Here is a 17,973-nt window from a genome sequence, read left to right as displayed (position 1 = left end):
AGAAAGACCTGGAATTAGTTGTGTCCCATTACTGAAAGCACTGAAATTCACAGAGTTCCTACCTGCCAGCTGAAGAGTAGTCTGAGCTACGTATTTCACCCTTACAAATTGCAAACCAAAATGGGTTACTTTCAACCAACGTGAAAAACAAGGCTGTCTCAGTAAGGAGTTTAGACTGTGAAGGAGGTCTGGCTCTGCTCATTGCTGTCTCTGCTCATCCTTTAGTTTCATGTATCTCAAATTCCCAGCTATGGAAATAGACGTATTGTTCCTTACCAGGGGTAGAAATGGGTTTCAGAAGCCAAGCTTGTTTTGAATCGCCCAGTTCAGGAAAGAACAATTATTAGTGCTAGTGCTAGTGGTAAAACTATGAACCGCATGGCAGGTAATTCTCAAGCACTGCTGTATTTCAAAAGCCTAAGGTAAAAGCCTGTATGAGGGAGGAAGTTGGGTCCTGGGTGTGAAGCAAAAGAAAGGCAGGCTCTAAGGAGACATTACAGCCCAGCACCAGAAGTAATGCCCATCATAAGCCTGGTCCAGTGCTTTTTGTGACTGTTGGAGGAGAGGGGAGGAACCACTCATTTTTCTGGCTACTGGACCAAGCTAATGAGGTACCTGATTGTTGACTGACTTAATTTCTCTTTGAGATTTAATTCGTCAGTTCTTTGTTTTCAATTTTGTTTATTCCACAGAGTCTGTTGTCTCCAACTGCGTTCAGTTACGCAAGTCAATACATTGCTCGATATGAGGCACAGGGCATAGGTACGTTTGTTATAGACAAAACCAGGCTTTGATTCCCATGGTTGTGACATTTCATTAACTAATATAGAGCCTGTTTGTATTTCTGAATTCCTATTTGCAGGTCTGCAGTGGGACAACATGTATAAGTCCCCAATGATTGGAGACAACACTTCCTTTGGCTGGATGTGCTGGCTCATTCTGATGGACTCTTTCATTTACTTCATCCTGGGATGGTATATAAGGAACGTTTTCCCAGGTAAGGATACAAAACATAGAGGCTGGTACCGTGCCATCTCTTGGAAAACAACGAAGACAACACTGGCTGATTCCATGGTTCAGGCAGTATGACAGTCTGCATACACAGGATACCCCTGTTTCAAGATCAAAGGGAGTATGACTTTGTGGATGTCTGACAGTATTAATGAAACTGAGACAGAGCAAGGGAGAATTTGAGCTCCCCTGCTTATCACATGGGTAGGTGGGTCTCCAGAAGAATCTGAAGTCAAGGACATGGGAGGATGTGTTTGCAGTCTGGTGGGTGAAAATGAAAACAGAACACGTTAGCCTGCAATTGTCAGTTGAGTGATTTTGTGTTGTGTAACTTATATCATTTGATTTCAAAAAGTAATTCCTGCCTTGGGCAAGAGCCAGTACATTTGTCTTCTGCTTTTCTTCCCTACCTAATGAAGCAGTCTACTGGCATACAGAAATCTACCCAGTGGAAAATGTAAAGTACTCCTGCTCTCCAGCTATGAAGTTACTCAGAATAACAAATTAGCGAATGCTTCCTATTGTGTCAATCAGGCAAATTCTCTAGCAAGTATCAGTAGTGCATGAGCAGATCAAGAGGGAAGAGATGTCTGAGGAGCTTCTTTTTGCGATTTTGAGTGCACCCTGATAGCGATACTTCCTGGGAAACTGATATATGAATGAGATGCCTCTTCTTACAGGTAGATATGGCATGGCTGCTCCCTGGTATTTCCCATTGCTTCCATCTTACTGGATTGAATACAACAGTTACCTTCCCTTCTGGAATGAGAAACAGAGAGGCCTTCTCTTAACCAAGCTGATGTTAAGGAAAGAAGCCACGCTCAACAATAAGATATGTATGTGAATGCTAGATGGGGTAGTGATACTAACGTATATTTTAGGTAAATAAAGCCAAATTTATAAAAGGTCACTATACTCAGAAAACACATTTCTCTATTGATCCTTATGTGGTAGCACAGGAAAAACTGGAAAGCTGTTCCTTACATGAACAGAGATTTGGCTCTTAATTTATATTTGTTCTTCCTGTTTGGTTTGGAAGTCCATACTGATTTTCACATATATATTTGTGTGTGTTGTAGTTAAGCAGTTACCTTAGATGCATGTATCTCAGGCATGTATCTCAGTCATACACTTTTGTTTGTGCTAGCAAATAGACGTTTCCACTTGACAAAAGGGATATGTGCTTCTTTGTTCATCTCTTTAAATATTTAGCCTGTAAAATATTGTGAGATCATACATAAAAGCTTCCTGATTCTATCTAACTGAACTCAGTAGTTTTGCTGTATGCCCTCTAATTTTCTGTGCTTGCTTCGTATAAACTTAGTTAGGTGCTGTGAAACATCTGAACATGAGACCTTTTCAAAAGTGATAAATGTCTATTGTCAGGAGTTATTAGAAGCTGCAAAGGTAGAAAAGAGAAATCCTAGGGAGCTCAAAATGATATAGCTCCTGTGAAATGTTCTCTACATTCCTAGCTGAAAGGAGCCTACTTCTGCTGTATTTTGGTTTTAAAAGTCCTGCTTGTCTCTGAGATGAAAAAAAGTAGCACAAATACCTGCTGCAGTGCAGTAACTGTCCTCTGACCATTCCCTTTGGTGTGTCAAAGGTGCATCCCCTCCTCCTGTGGAACCAGAGCCTACTGATCTCACCTTGGGAGTCTCTCTCTGTGGCGTAACGAAGGTTTATGGATCCAAAGCTGCAGTGTATAATCTCAGCCTCAACTTCTATGAAGGGAATATCACTTCCCTGCTGGGACACAATGGAGCTGGGAAAACTACGACCATGTGAGTATCCTTTAAAGCTGGTTTGGTTTTTTTTTATACTGTGGGGCATGATTGGGTGAACTCTTGTTCACCCAACTGGTGAGCAAGTGGGGCTGAGCACTGTTGGGAGACTGAATAAGAGACTTTATTAGGCCAAATCTCTCTGCAGTTCTATCTTACTCATGGATGACCACAGCAGTCCCTTCATCTATTAGAATTAAAGGTTCTTTTCTGCTTAGGAACATGCTTTTTAATCTAGTAGGAACCTGTAATGCACAGCACAGCAACTGTTCTAGCATTTTGTTCCACTGCGCTTTGGTGCCTGGGGTTAGGCTTTTCTGAAAGTTGTGGGTAGCTTGTGAACACACCAAAGCAGAAGCGATATTAGCAAGACTGCTTAATAAAGGTATACTTGAGCTGTACAAACTCATGCACTGGCTATGCTGGAATGGCAGTGGGTTAATACACTGGCCTTTCAGTCCTTCTAGCCTTGCCATTTATAAATTATTATTTGTGTTGCTAGATAACAGCACTAAAACAGACATGTAGAACTTGGTTTCTCCAGTGATATTTATGTGCATCACTCTGAAAGCAACATTAAGCTGATATACAGAAGCCTCAGAAGAGCCAAACCCAGTAAGACAGATGTGTGCTTCCTTTCAGCTTGTTATCAATTCATCTCGTATCCTGTTTGCAAAGTGTAGGCAAAGGTGATATGCAGAAAAGTATAATAGCTTCTTGAAACTTGGTGCAGGTTTCAAATCCTGAGTAAGGTCACAAGTTACTTCTTCCCTTTTTAATGATGATTAAAAGTCCCAGGAGAGAAAGAAACTCTGGGAAGATGAAGAGCAGTCTGAGACATATCTTCTCCCTTTGGTCCCTGCAGGACAGCACCAAAAATTACCTATAATATGCAAGTAGTTATTCTGAGCAGAGGGTCTATTTGACTCAGGTCTATTGGGTATTGCTAGGGAGGTAACTTGCTTGAACTAGATTAAAGCACTGCCCACTGTGAGGTGTCTTGTCTGGAAGTCCTCTCCCATTTCTTGTTAATAATGGCAGTGAAATCTTACACACATCCATGCTCTGATGTGATTAGTAAGATGAAGATGCGGTTTTCAATCTCTGTTGTGGTTAGCAATATGAGGCTGTCTGGATACTGCAGACAAACCTCAAAGAATGGAGATTAACTACATTATATGAATGTCCAGTGATGTGTCAGTGACACTAGATAATGGCCCGTGGTGAAGCACACACAAATAGAAAAGTACTGTTTGTCTATGGTGGCTCCTCCCTGGAAGGTCCCACTTCGGCTGATCCCCGGAAAAGTCCTGACCCTGGGAGACCTTTCTAGATATAGCTGGCCATTTCTTCCATAGTAGGCTGTCCCCCCTACATCAGAATGAGTGTGCATTTTTACTAGTATAAAAGCCCGAGCCTCAGGCAATGCGAGGAGGCATAATCTCATACCACCCAGGTCAACATTGCCTCTACGGGGACGCCTGCTAAGGTTGAGCCTGCCACCTCGCACTGCAATGATGTTTCTCGGAGCTGGTTTCCTGGTTGTCATTACATGGTCTTTGGGGTTGGTAAGATAACCAAACATCAGAAATATCCTTTACTGTATCTTTTGTTACTCTGTATTTTCCCTGTAGTAATAAAGTAGTTGAGATTCTTCATTGTGTTGCGTTTCTCTCAACCTGGAATCCTCGAACTCTGGAACAAGTGATTAAATTGGAAGTCAAGGGCATTCATGAGTATTGATGTATGGGATATGCAGTGATCTTAGGAAGAGGAAAACTGAAGAAGACAAAAGTACACATGAAAAGTAGCCAGAGTTAGTTCACCGTGTGAGCTGGGTACTTGCTCTTGAGTTCCCATGAGGGATACGAGGGTGTCCTTTGATGTTAATCGACCACTGCTCTGACAAGTGCAGTGGTCAGACATGGGCAAGTGCATGGTCAGACAGCAGAAGAAGCAGTGATCAGTGGTCCCTGGCTGGAAGAAGTGTGATGGTAATGTAAGAAAACATTGAAAGTGGTAATAGATACAGGATCGTGTGAAAAACTTAAATATGGCTTTCTCCTCTTTCTGACTTCCTTTTCCATTTATTTTTTCCCCTTCAGATCTATTTTGACTGGGTTGTTCCCTACATCATCAGGTACTATCTTTGTGTATGGCAAAGACATCAGGACTGACCAGGAAGTTATCAGGAAGAATATGGGGGTGTGTATGCAGCACAACGTGCTGTTTAACTACCTCACCACAAAGGAACACCTGCTGCTCTACGGGTACATCAAAGTCCCTCACTGGAGTAAACTGGAGCTCTACGAAGAAGTGAAGAGGTATAAAAATAGGCTATTATTGCGTGATAGTGCCATCCCCACTGCAAAGCTCAAATGAATGTTGGAGAAGTGTTGCAGATCCAGCATAGAGTTCAAATAATGCCTTGGTCTGCCTAGAGGAATATATAGATATCTGTGGCTGTAAGAAAACAATGTTTCTTCTCCATGGGGTTTACAAGCTTCTGTGGCTATTCTTTGGAGATGTGTTTATAGGCCTCAGGGTCTAGTCCTTGCTGCTTTACAGTTTTCCCCAGAAAGAGGTTTAATCAACCAGTCAGAAAGATGATGTCGATTTTATTGGTTTTGTGAAGAAGTGAAGCAGCAGGAACATCCCAGGGAGTTTGGATCTTGGTGTTCTCAGATGATGAGGTCGAGCCTTTAACCTTGATTTGTCAGATGAAAACTTTGAAAACATCCTAAAAAAAGTATGGTTTAGATAGAAGTCCCAGTGACTGAGCTTACAGGGTGAATCATTCCCTGCACGGTGACCATTCGGGAGAGCACTCCATACTTCAGCAGTTTTTCACTTGCAGTTATGGGAGGGGTTTGGGTATTTTCACATTCCCTGCTTTTAAAAGATGCCTGAAGGACAACCTTTGGGGGTGTTTTTTCTTTGTTTCAAAGGACTTTGAAAGAGACCGGCCTGTACAGCCATCGTCACAAGCTAGCTGGCTCCCTGTCTGGGGGGATGAAGAGGAAGTTGTCTATAGCTATTGCTCTCCTGGGTGGATCAAGGGTGGTGATACTAGATGAACCGACCACAGGAGTGGATCCATGCTCTCGGAGAAGTATTTGGGAAATTATCTCCAAGAATAAGAAAGGTACCATCATGAGACAAAGTGCTGCCCAGGGGCAAAGGTGATTTGTGTCACTTTTGCATATATGATATTGGTGGCTTTGAACTGTGGGGTTTGAGACCACAGAGAACAAATTCTGGGAGACTGGGATTTTGCAGACTTTCTGAGTGCATCCTGCTTGGTTTCTGTAAATTCACAATGTCATGTGAAAAGTAACTTTATTATAATACACAATGTACAATACAGTAACTTCCAGCTTCTCCCTAATCTTGCCTTCCATCCAGTTTCACTACTAATTACAAAAAAGCCCAGTCAATTTCTGCCTAATACTCCCTGTCCCCTCAATCAGTCTGATGTAATCACATGTGTTTGTGGTGGCTGACATCAGCTTTGTGTTTTCCAGGCAGAACCATCATTCTCTCAACGCATCACTTGGACGAAGCAGAAGTTCTGAGTGACCGAATCGCCTTCCTAGAGCATGGAGGGCTCAGATGCTGTGGTTCACCATTCTACCTCAAGGAAATGTTTGGTGATGGATATCACCTGACACTCACAAAAAAGAAGGTTTGTGTATGAGCTGGTCCTAAATTTTTAGTGTCTTGGGTGGGGAACAATCAGTTGTATGACAGGAAAGAAGGAAACACGTCACAGTGTCTCACAGAAATGAAACATGCTGCAAAACGTTCATCTCAGTGTTAGATGTCTGCAGTGGAATGGTTGTTCCGGTATAATTTCCCTTTTGTGGAAAAACTTCTTTATGTAATTGTTTTATGCCTGGGTAAAAGTGGAATGTCTGAAGCCCTTTGTTTTGGCCACACAGGTTCAAAAATACGCTGTGCTGTTTCCTTGGGCTGCCAGTAAGATCATTTTCTATATGCTTCAAACACTGGTACTTGGGCTACAGTGCACTCTACTCCAGCTCGCTCTGCTTGTCCCTTGCTAGAATTTGCACACTTCCCTTCAGAAAAACAGCCTATATGGAGAGTTCCCCAAAACACAGCAATGTTCAGCACCTCTACACAAAGCCTTGCAGTTCTGATAGACAAGGAAGAGGTCTGAACTTGAGCCTCCTGTATCACAGGTGCACAATGCAGTTCTCTTTACCCTCCTTTCCCCATTGGGCCTTAGCTCCCTTTCATGTCCCATGAGCATGGTCACCGCAACACACACTGCTAGGGGCAGAGGCAGAGACGCTCCTGTTTGCAAGCCTTGTGTGGAGCTGAGCTGGGGCTCGCAGCAGCATTGTCTCTGAGGGGAGCCATCAAGGCTTGTTCAGGGATGCAGACACATATGAAACTGTTGGAACAAGTCCAGAGGAGGCCACGAGGATGATCAGGGGCTGGAGCACCTCCTGTATGGAGACAGGCTGAGAAAGTTGGGGCTGTTCAGCCTGGAGAAGAGAAGGCTGCGTGGAGACCTCAGAGCAGCTTCCAGTGTCTGAAGGGGGCCTACAAGGATGCTGGGGAGGGACTCTTCATCAGGGACTGTAGTGACAGGACAAGGGGTAACGGGTTCAAACTGAAACAGGGGAAGTTTAGATTGGATCTAAGGAAGAAATTCTTTACTGTGAGGGTGGTGAGGCACTGGAATGGGTTGCCCAGGGAGGTTGTGAATGCTCCATCCTTGGCAGTGTTCAAGGCCAGGTTGGATGAGGCCTTGGGTGCCATGGTTTAGTGTGGGGTGTCCCTGCCCATGGCAGGGGGGTTGGAACTGGATGACCTTAAGGTCCTTTCCAACCCTAACTATTCTATGATTCTATGATTCTATGATATTGACAGGAGCTGAGTGACAGATCCAAGGACAGTAGGGTACCAAAGAACTATTGAGGATCTGGATGTAAGCATGCTGTTTCTCTGGGAGAGAACATGTGTCCCCACACTTCCCTCAAAACAGAAGGAGGGTCTCCAGCAGGACCAATGGACCAGCCCCTGTGGCCTTTGGAAAACAGGAATGTTAGTGCTCTGCTTTGTTGAAAAAGAAGTTCCTGGGGGTTAAAAGCAAGGCTGGGTGCAGTGCATGAATTCTGAAGTTCAGAGAAAGAAAGCAGATGGGAAGAGCTCATCTATAGCATCTGGCCTGAGGAAAAATGTTCTGCTTGCAAGGAGGGGAAAATCTGCTCTTGATATAGCATTTATTACAGTGCTGTTGGTAGTCCCAGCACACAGAATAATGTGCAGATACCATAGGAGATCAGCCCCCCTTCCAAATTGCTGGCAGTATAGATAGAGAAAATGAAAAAAGATCTGTGTGCAAGCCCCATTTTTCATGGGAAAAGACTGTATTTGTGCTGGCAGCCAAGTTCAGATATCAGCTTCTTCTCTGCTGTACAACAAATGCTCTAGCTGGTGCAAAGTGGTTGATTCTACCCATTCCCAGTATCCCCAGAGACAGAGGGAGCCCAGCAAGGTTTTGGCTGGACCAAGGCAAGCACAGAGCCACACCTCCCTCTTCAAGGGCTAGAAACCCACTTTCATTTCCTTTTAATATTTACCTTGAAATGTTGCATACCTGGACTGAGACCACCTGTGGATTATGCTCTGGGACAGCATTTCGGCTAAATCCTGCAGTAGGAAGCTTGACCTCACAGCCCTCTCGGTGAACACAGTATTTTCCTCCTTTTTCAGAACATGGTAGAGGAGTGTGACACCACAGCAGTGACCTCCTTGATCCAGTCCCACCTCCCAGAGGCTTATCTCAAGGAGGATATTGGTGGAGAGCTCGTGTATGTGCTTCCCCCCTTCAAGTCCACAGTCTCAGGGGCCTACCAGGCACTTCTCAGAGCCCTCGATACCAGCCTGAGTGATCTCCACCTTGGTTGCTATGGGATTTCAAACACAACCGTGGAAGAGGTATGAGCTCAGGATCCACTCGGTTTAATGAAATGCTATGGCGATTAACTTCTGCTTGCTGGGCTAGATGGTGGCATGTTTTGGATGTGAGGGTTGCCAGCAGGGGAAGAAGCGGTTTGGTTGTTCACTGTTACACTTAGAAATATGTGAGTGTGTACATGTATTCATAAATCTGTATGTATAATAATGCACAAAGTGTACCACTGTCTCAACTTGCTAACAGTTTTTTGGGCATTTTACCTAGAAAATGAGATACTGGAGTTAAACTAAGGAGAGAGGGCAGTGATGTGTTTCTCTTTGAGCTATTCTCTTTGTCTCTGTGAATCTGGGTTTGCTACAGATGCAGTCAGGAGGGAGGGAGTTCATCTAAACAATAAACTTCAGCATGGATGCTGTATTGGAGAAATGAATCACCTGGTGCATCTTGGAGTACCACAGGCACCTTTCTGCTCATGGGAAATCTCTGGTCAAAGAAACACAAACATTTACTGGCATCAGAAACAGAGAGTAAATGATAGCAGTGATGACCTTTGTCTTGCAGAAAGGAGGGTGGGACACTGTTACCTTTCTGCTCAGAAATTCTTGCTTGCTTTTAAGGTGTTTTCTGAAGGCATCAAGAATGAGTTATACAGCGTGTGCAGCTTGGAGAGCACAACTGTGCACATTCCCAGCATGGAGGAAGATGGCACTCTCAGAGGCTAGAGGGGAAAATACCCCAGGAAACAGCCCTCCTTGTTTCCTCACTGGTGCCATGCATGGAGAGCAGTCTGTGTGCTGCTCTTTGTGTGAGTGTGGAGGGTGCAGTTATGTAGGCCTTGAGCTGAAGTGCAGCTTTGTTTATGCCTGCTGAGTAGTCACGTAGTAGGTGGTACTAGGACAAGGTAAGTCCAGGGCAGCTGCTAAGCTTTGTTTCCACTGCTGCAGCAGGAGGTGACAAGGAGTTGCACAACAATGATTTTATACTGAAAAAAAGTGAATTTCCCTCACAGAGCACAAAGGGAACAGGAAAAGGAGTGTAATTCACAAATGCTGCACCAACTGCAGCCACAAAGTGGAAGAGTGGATTCTGATTATTATTTTGGTAAATGGAGTCATTTGGACCAATTTTCCTTCATATTTTCTTACTCCATAGGTGTTTCTCAATCTGACAAAAGAGCTAGTGAAGGACCAGAAAGAAGATGCTGCACTGTCCCAACAGCTGCCTGGAGCCAGTGGTCAGATTGGCAGTGATGAGATGTCTACGAGCACAGATACCTTCACAGAAAGAGATGGTACTAAATTATGTCCAGGTTTTATTCCAGATTGGTTGCAGATGCAAACAATGACAGATGGACTGATTTGAGCTCCCCACATTCTTTCTTTGTTGAAAACCACATTTCACCCATCCAAGGAATCACAGAGCAAATAAATCATTAGAAGTACAGCACTTAACAGTTGTTTAGATCCACTCATTTGGAATAGTCTGAATCACAGAATAAATTACAGAGGGGTTTTGTTTGTATCCACCTTCCTTTAAATTGAGCCAGGTTTTAATCTGATCAAATACAGTGTGTGGCTGAAAGAGCAAATGTATACCTCTGAAAGTAATTGCTGTAATTGATGTGGAGGATTATTTCTACATAACTAGTGGAGTTGGAGAGAAACTCTGTATAAACCCCTTAGCCTGTTGCAAAAGCAGCACAGCTCTGAGCTGGGTCTTCCTTTGCTGCTTTTTGCTGTGTCCCAGCCATTGCAGTATGGTAAAACAGCTCAAAGGGCTAGGCAGTGGGATAAATTCATGGTCAGAAGAGAATGAGACCAGTATCCCTAAGGGGTTGAGAGCTGCAGAAGGTTGCACAGCCCCAAAATATGCAAATACCTGGCTGAAATACTTTCTCAGAGCAGGAACATTTTTATACATACAAATATACCACTAGGAAGGCATCCAAGGGGCAATGCAGAGGTATTTCTGTACTCACTTCTTAAAGCTGGCCTGCCCTGTATATGTTACCGTAAACAGTAACTTATATGCATAGAGAAGAAGTATTTTGTGTCACCCCTAATAAGAGCACTGAAAAGGATATGCTTTGTTTTGTATTGTATAGGTTAATATTTCATTAAGAAATATAGGTTGCACAGGATTAGGTTTTGCTTTTCGTATACCACGGTCCTTCCATGCAAAAGATCAACTGGTTTATGTGCCTTGTTTTCTTATTTTATGATTAATTCTCTTATTGATTTGTCTAAGGACCTGCTTTCTAAATGATGACAATTTTCAGTTTGCAAATATAGCAGAATAATACGTTTTTCCTGTAAATTGCAGCTGGGTAGGCAGGATGTAAACAACTTACTGCATCTGGACGCCAGTGTTCCTCTTGCAGTATAAACTCAGTATGAATTCACTACATGTATGCATTTGAAATGAAACAAAACCAACAATGTTACATGAACTCATGAGCCAAAATCTAAGTCCTGTCCCAAGCCTGACCACTGTGCATGTTCCAACTTAGTAGTTTTGATTTGCTGTCTGTAATGGAGTGCAGGAAGCTGAATGTACTCCCAGGGTATTACAACCATCAACTCCCTGCATTTCACAAATACTGATCCATGACAAAACACTTTCTTCTTTCGTACCCAGATCAGCTCCTGATTAGATCCAAAAGCCTGCAGGGTTTGCCATTGCTGCTTAAGAGGACATCAGCATTGTTCATTAAGAGGTTCCACCATACCCGGCGGGATGTCAGAGGCTTCATTGCTCAGGTCATCCTCCCAGTTGTCTTTGTGATGGCTGCGATGGGGCTTGGGACACTGAGAACTAAGGAGACCGAATATCCTGAACTGATGCTTTCCCCTTCTCTGTATGGCACATCCGACCAGGCAGACTTCTTTGGGTGAGTGGTGGCGTTTGTGATCCTTGTAAAAAGTAAGTTTCACCATCAGGATTATTTAGAAGTGCACACAGTAGAACACTGTTACCCAGATGACATGTAGCTATGGGATCTGTGTAGTTATGTTACGTAGGCACATGCAGAAATCCTGTTCCTAAGGGATCTCTGCAGGAGATGGCTTGGCTCAGCAATCAGAAAGCTTTAGAAAAACAACCTCTTATTTGGAATTAACTGTGAAAAATGTGAGGAACTTTCTTTGTGTTTCCCACTGGAGTCTTCTGTCCTTGTTACAGCCATACTGTCCCATGGGGATTTCTTAATATATATACTCTTCCCTCAATGTGAAATAGAGGTCTCCACATCAGTTGTCTTCAATATTACAGCTCTGGGATGAAATTGTATCCACCTTGTGAACTGTCTTCATTGCCCTCCTCTCTGTGGGTACAGAACATGCTTTCCTGTCCAGAACCCACTAGTCTAAGGCACACAGTCAATTTAAAGGACATTCACTTTTTCAGTGCAATTAAGATGCCACCACTGAATTATTTCATTGTGCTTAAAAATGTTTTATCCCAAATGATTATAATTTGTTTCATTTTGCTTTCATGGTGTGAACTGCCGTCTTTCACCAGTAGTCCTCAGCTTTAAGTCAGAAATAGAAAATGTAGCTCTAAAGCAATCATGTCTGCTCTTAGGTGTTCTTTCCCAGAACTGCTCATGCTGTTCCACTCTAGTCCTTCTAGATAGGGGAATGAGCCAGAACTGCACGTCCGAGTCCTCTATTCCTCATGTTCTCTGCTTCTGCTGATGGATGATTGCTAGGGAGCTGGGTCAAAAAGCAAGAAGCATCTTCTTGAATGACCAAATCCTAAATAGAGATCACAGATAAAAGAGCTGATTCAGACAAGACTGGAGACGGTGACTGAAAATCGCAGTAGACGCTCTTCCCCTGGCAACAGAATTTTGATTGTCCAAAAGTTCATCAGTATCTTGCTTAAACCTAGAGGCAGCAAATCATTGGCATAGTTGTGCAGCTCTAACCAATGAGTAGTCTTTTTAAACCTGTGTGACGATCCTCACGTACTGCATGTACTTAGGTGATTTGTAGGGCTGGCACCACAAGTAATCATTTATTTAACATCTTAAATCCTTTTTCATTCAGACAGTTTTTCTCTGCTCGGTGCTAGTGGAAGTAGCTTGAACATTTTCCTGTTTTCTTTTATCTTTGTTAAATCTTAGGAATTTTAATGAAACCACAGATGCTTTAGTTGCTTCAATGCTTGCTTTCCCTGGGACGGATAACACATGCATGAATGAAAGCAATTCGTAAGTAGTTCTTGGGTTTCTTGCATTTGAGTTTTGAATCTGCAAGAGAATTGACATAACACTATTAGCCATATGCAGGGAAAAGAAAAAACTGTCTCCTGCCTCTGTTCACATTGACCTGCAGACTCTTCCAGCTCATTAGGAGATGCCTAACTGGCCTTTTGCAAGCAGGCGCAAGCTTGTGCTGCTCGCAGACTTGAGCTGTCGGGAATGCAAGTCGGTTCTGAGCAGGAAGCTGTGTAGTCACCATTGCTGTGAAGCAGACCTCAGCCCTGCTGAGAGCCTGCATGTCTCCCACGCAGCTTGGAGTGAATGCTTGCATCTGCCAGCACAGAGCTAGGAAATCTATCCTGTGCTTTCAGGCTGAGACTGGGACTTCCAACACTGTCCCAGGACCGCGACGCTGGTGTTCTTTGCTTGCGTCAAGAAGTGTTCACCACCACAAGTGAACTCCTTTATTACTAGCAGTAAGGAAACAGCTTTGGTGGTGGCAGGGTGCCAGAACAAGAGCAAGCTATTCTTGTGTCTGGGAAGTCGTCCTTACCTCCCCAGTAATCCCAATTATAACACTGAGCACACCCAGAAAGTTCTCTCTGTAGCTTTTGTGATCTGTGTCTAAAAGCTGTGCCACGAGGGCTGTTTTGCCTGTAGATAAATTTTCAAGGAACTGGTAGTAAAATCCTGTTCAGACTTGCATGCTCTTGTGTGCCATGTACCTGCAGGCAAATATTTATACTGAGTGTTTACAGTGACTGCCTAGTCAACACAGTCCATTGCAGGACTCCCCAGTTACTGCAATGACAACAGCCCTTATTTCTGCACTGTAGAATAACTTTGGCCTATGCTAACTTCTTACACTGTCTACTGTGGGAATGAGGTGGTATCTGGATTCCTTCTGATCAGCTGAACAAATCCAGGCACGGAGAGCAGTAGTGGGGTCTCTCTGCTGAGAGGCACTGAAGGCAGCAGGAGGATGGGTGTTCCCTGAAGCACCCAGAGCTGACAAGGTCTGCTTCTTTGCTGAAGCTACTCAATGCCATCTTTGCTGTCATTAAACATGACAGCAATTAGCATCGTTTGCAGACCTGAGCGCAGAGAATCTCAGAGGGCAATGTGTTCATTTTCAGGCAGTGTTTAAAGGAGGACATGCTTGGCCCGTGGATTAGCAGTGGAGACCAGAGAACTGAGTATTCTGCCTGCAACTGCACAGATGGCATCCAGGTAATTTCAATAAACCCAAAACTGAGGAGGTTTGGGGGGATACTTGTGAGGCCTTTATAAGTTGGGAGTGGTTTTGTGGGCAGGCATGACACTAAGGAGAACTCGGTGTTCAAATTCCTCCTGTCTCTTTTTGGCCTGTTGATTTTGTACATCGGATAACCAGTGTGTGCGCTGGTTTGGGGACAGGAAAGGAAAGAGCATCCTCAAGAGATTTGCATGCCAATATAGATGTCTTGCTCCCCATGGTGGGAAAAGGTTTAACAGTGCTTTTGAATGTTGTATGATTGTCCCATTTAGCAGAGGTGAACATGTATTCAAGGGGAAAATTTCATCTTATACAAGTACTGTCATTATATGAAAGCACAGCTATTACTGCTGTTTGCTCTTCAGAATTTAACTTCATGCAAAGTCTAAATCCATCAGCTTTTACTCTGTTCCTTATTATAAATAGTGATGATTAATATTGGTGTTATGGTGGTACATAGAGAACCATATATGAGCACTGCTGGGCTTAGTATCTTCACATGCATATGGGGAAAAGGCATATTCTGCCCCAAGGGTGTTACACTTTCACAGTCCAGTTTGAAGCTGAGCTCTCTTCCCTCCAGTGCTCTAACATCTGTTTTCAGCTTTTTTTCCAGTAAGAAATCAGACTTATGGCGCAGCACGATGCCATTTGTAACATAAGCATGTACTTACTTGAATGCTCTTAGTCGTTCCTTAAAATGCATCTATTTTATGTGGTTTTCAGGACATACGCTTGCTTTCACATTATTCAAAGTATTGGCACCATTAGTCTGGGAAGTCAGGATAATGTTCAGAGCTGATTCTCACCTCTAGCAGGCTGTGCCTGTGCAGGTGTCCCTCAGTATGAAGAAAGCTGTTTTTTTGTATTCTGATGCAAAGTTATGAACAGAAATACAATGGGGGAGGCCAGGGTTTTTTTTATGGATGAGCTGAAAGAAGCAGGCAGCATGCTGTCTGGTAGGACACTTCAACCTTAGGAAGCAGTTGATGTGACTACCCTCAGCTTGTTAAATTATATATTCAAGGCTTCTCTGAAGCTTGGGAAAACATTCCCAATGACTGACAGTAAAGCAAAAATGTGGAATGTAACTGCTGTGAAATGCAAGATGAGAGTTTGAGGCCACCACAGAGTTTTCTGCTCTGTGAGTTGTTTTGCCCTCTGCAGTTGTCTGTGCAGTCACTGATGCTCTGCTAAGTAGGATCAGCCTTAATTCAGCAAAAATCTTCCTACGTAGCATGAAGCACATCTCAAGGTCTCTCTGATGTCAGTAGAACTGAAGTGTAGATTTAAGGAAAGGTTGTTTTTAAGCACTGCACTAAATATGTTCAGGACTGCATGCAGGGATGTATGCTGTGTGTCTTTACACCCTGATTTGTGAAGCATCAGCTTCTGTAAGAATCAGTAGCAATGTTGTCATTGCCTGCTCTCAATGTTGTCCTGGTATACTAGTTTTCAGTTAACACAGACATTAATGGTTTTGCTCCTTTGTCTCCACTCAGACATGTCCACAAACGAACTACACTCCCCCTCACAGAAGGACCTTCTCCACACGGACACTTTATAACCTCACAGGACACAATGTGGAGACCTACATTCTGGCAACCACCAAAGACTTCCTGCAGAAACGGTACAGCATAGATCTCCTCTGAACTGCATTGGGAGCAGCCTCTCATTTGTATCATACGCACTGTGCTTGAAGAGGTGACAGTGCAGTAGGGGTTTAGAAGGGCCTCTCTGCTGATGGTCTCTGTGAATCTGGTGAAAGGAGGTAAAATGTCCTGCAATTCCGGAGTTGAAGATAAAAAGGTTCGAGCAAGTGGTCTGCTTGATCACAGCAGAGATAGCCTAGAGATAATGTGTCAATCACCTGGTATGTTGATGGCTGAATCTGCAGACAAGGCTTTGTCTGACTCAGAAATGCTTAAAAAGGAAAATCTGACACAGCCTGTCATGAAGTAAACCCTGGGGAGAGAAGTTCCTCCAAGTTTGATTCTCTGAAGAGCCCCAGTGTGTGTTTCACTTAAACAAGTGCATCTGTTCCAGTGAAATTAGGGGCTGAACATTTTCTTGCACCATGGGGCTGTTAGAGCTATTAGTGTGTCTGGACTCTGCAACACAGCTGCACAGCATGTCTTGGGGCAAAAATAGCCTGTTGTTAAGGTTGTCAAGGAATATGTTCATCTGCCATTGATGTAAACTGAGCTGATTGTCTTCTGGCAGCTGTCATCTTATTCCAGTGAGGTAGGGTTAAGAGGCCACACAGCTCCAAAATGTTTCTCAAATGGAGGCTTTCAGCACAGTTTTGTGATAGTGCTGTTGAGTTTCTCTTTCCCTTTTCCCCCTCCCAAAAATACCGGCTGTTGCAGCAGTGTTGGCTTGGCCACACACTACATATTGGGTTAAGTTCTTTTCAGTTAAGCTTGAATTAACTGGGGTGACAGTGGCGTGCTAGCATGCACCAACCAAAGGGATTAAAGCTTTTGAGTGAGGGTAGCAATGCATTTCCTTCTGGTTTTCATTCAGGTATGGTGGCTGGAGCTTCGGGCTGCCTTTGACAACAGATCTCCAGTTTGATATCAGGCCAGTGCCTCCCAACAGAACACTGACTAAGGTAACTAACCTCTGTCTGCTCATCCTAGCTTGGGATGTATGAGACGCAGGAGAAGTGATGTCAGGTTAAGGGATGTTTCAGAAGATAGAGCTCATGAGAGCAGATGTTTTCACCTCTTACAGCTTCATCTTAGATCTGAAAGCTATAGCTATTTGCTTATCACATGTCAGATTTAACACCTGGAAACCTTCATAGCATTGGAAGCAGGGCAGACTCCGGTCCTTGCTCTCCTTGGGCAAGGAGAATGAGATCGCTGAGCATGCAGGACTTGGGGATATACAAAGGTGGATGTTGTCAGCTATGTTTAAGCCACTAACCTTAATAGCCTAAGCTCTGTCCTTTGCTAGGTAACTTACGCCTCCAACCTGAGTGTGCCTCAAGTGGGTGACAGTAAATCCCCCCAAAGTGCACGTCCCGTATTCTGATTTTCCCCCTCAGTTCTCAGGGTTTATTGCAGAGTAGGCAAGAAAAGTTATCAGAAGGGGTTGAGAAAGTGATGACTGGCAACCTTTTCCCTCCTGGCTTTCAAGGGGTGTTGGACATTTGACTGCTTAGACTTCTTAGGGAAGTCCCCACTGCTGATCTTCATCAGATCTGAGCAGAAGCCAAGTTTCTGTACACTTTATGTCAAATATCCAGCTAGTGCTTCTTCCTGCTCTCCCAGAAGGCAAATGAAGCTGATGGGACTGCTTGTGCTGAAAGTGAAATGTGCTTTCATACTCATTCAGTACTTGATGTGGTTTAATCATTGGACTTTAACTTGTAGAGCTTATGACTTTACATAACAACCATGCAATGATTCATTAGTGCAAGCAGAACAACCCAAAATGTTATCAGTAACAATTTATCCTCCAAATTGTTTTGATTTCGCAATGTGTGCAGGTGTGGTACAACCCCGAAGGCTATCACAGCCTTCCAGCCTATCTCAACAGCTTGAACAACTTCATTCTTCGAGCTAACTTGCCAAAAAATGAGACTTCCAGATATGGTAAGTGTCCCTTTACATGAGCAGGTAATTTCTCCCCTTTGGGGGGGAATATCATGGTTCTTTGAAATTGATGACAGCACTTTGCTTGACGTCTATCAGGCCATTTTTTATTCCCAGTTATGCAATTCCTTTAAAAACAGAACTGAGAAAATGAATAAATCACATAT

General features: G+C 43.6%; 1 protein-coding gene across 1 annotated transcript in view; it reads left to right on the top strand.

Annotated features, from left to right (window-relative positions):
* The window catches only part of ABCA12 (ATP binding cassette subfamily A member 12), a gene marked incomplete at both ends in the record, with an annotated part of 85,662 nt that overhangs the window by 51,880 nt on the left and 15,809 nt on the right, over window positions 1-17,973 (top strand). Inside the window, 15 exons of the mRNA XM_080632030.1 lie at window positions 693-762; window positions 863-997; window positions 1,692-1,847; window positions 2,618-2,795; window positions 4,901-5,119; window positions 5,744-5,940; window positions 6,320-6,480; window positions 8,541-8,765; window positions 9,898-10,036; window positions 11,383-11,635; window positions 12,872-12,958; window positions 14,086-14,179; window positions 15,707-15,834; window positions 16,731-16,818; window positions 17,701-17,806. Coding sequence (XP_080488156.1) covers window positions 693-762; window positions 863-997; window positions 1,692-1,847; window positions 2,618-2,795; window positions 4,901-5,119; window positions 5,744-5,940; window positions 6,320-6,480; window positions 8,541-8,765; window positions 9,898-10,036; window positions 11,383-11,635; window positions 12,872-12,958; window positions 14,086-14,179; window positions 15,707-15,834; window positions 16,731-16,818; window positions 17,701-17,806 — 2,236 coding nt within the window. The remainder of the gene's footprint in view (window positions 1-692; window positions 763-862; window positions 998-1,691; window positions 1,848-2,617; window positions 2,796-4,900; window positions 5,120-5,743; window positions 5,941-6,319; window positions 6,481-8,540; window positions 8,766-9,897; window positions 10,037-11,382; window positions 11,636-12,871; window positions 12,959-14,085; window positions 14,180-15,706; window positions 15,835-16,730; window positions 16,819-17,700; window positions 17,807-17,973) is intronic.

The sequence above is a fragment of the Psittacula echo genome, assembly GCF_963264785.1.
Source record: "Psittacula echo genome assembly, chromosome: 20".
In the NCBI taxonomy this organism is placed as follows: Eukaryota; Metazoa; Chordata; class Aves; order Psittaciformes; family Psittacidae; genus Psittacula; species Psittacula echo.
This window is presented reverse-complemented; position numbering and strand designations above follow the sequence as displayed.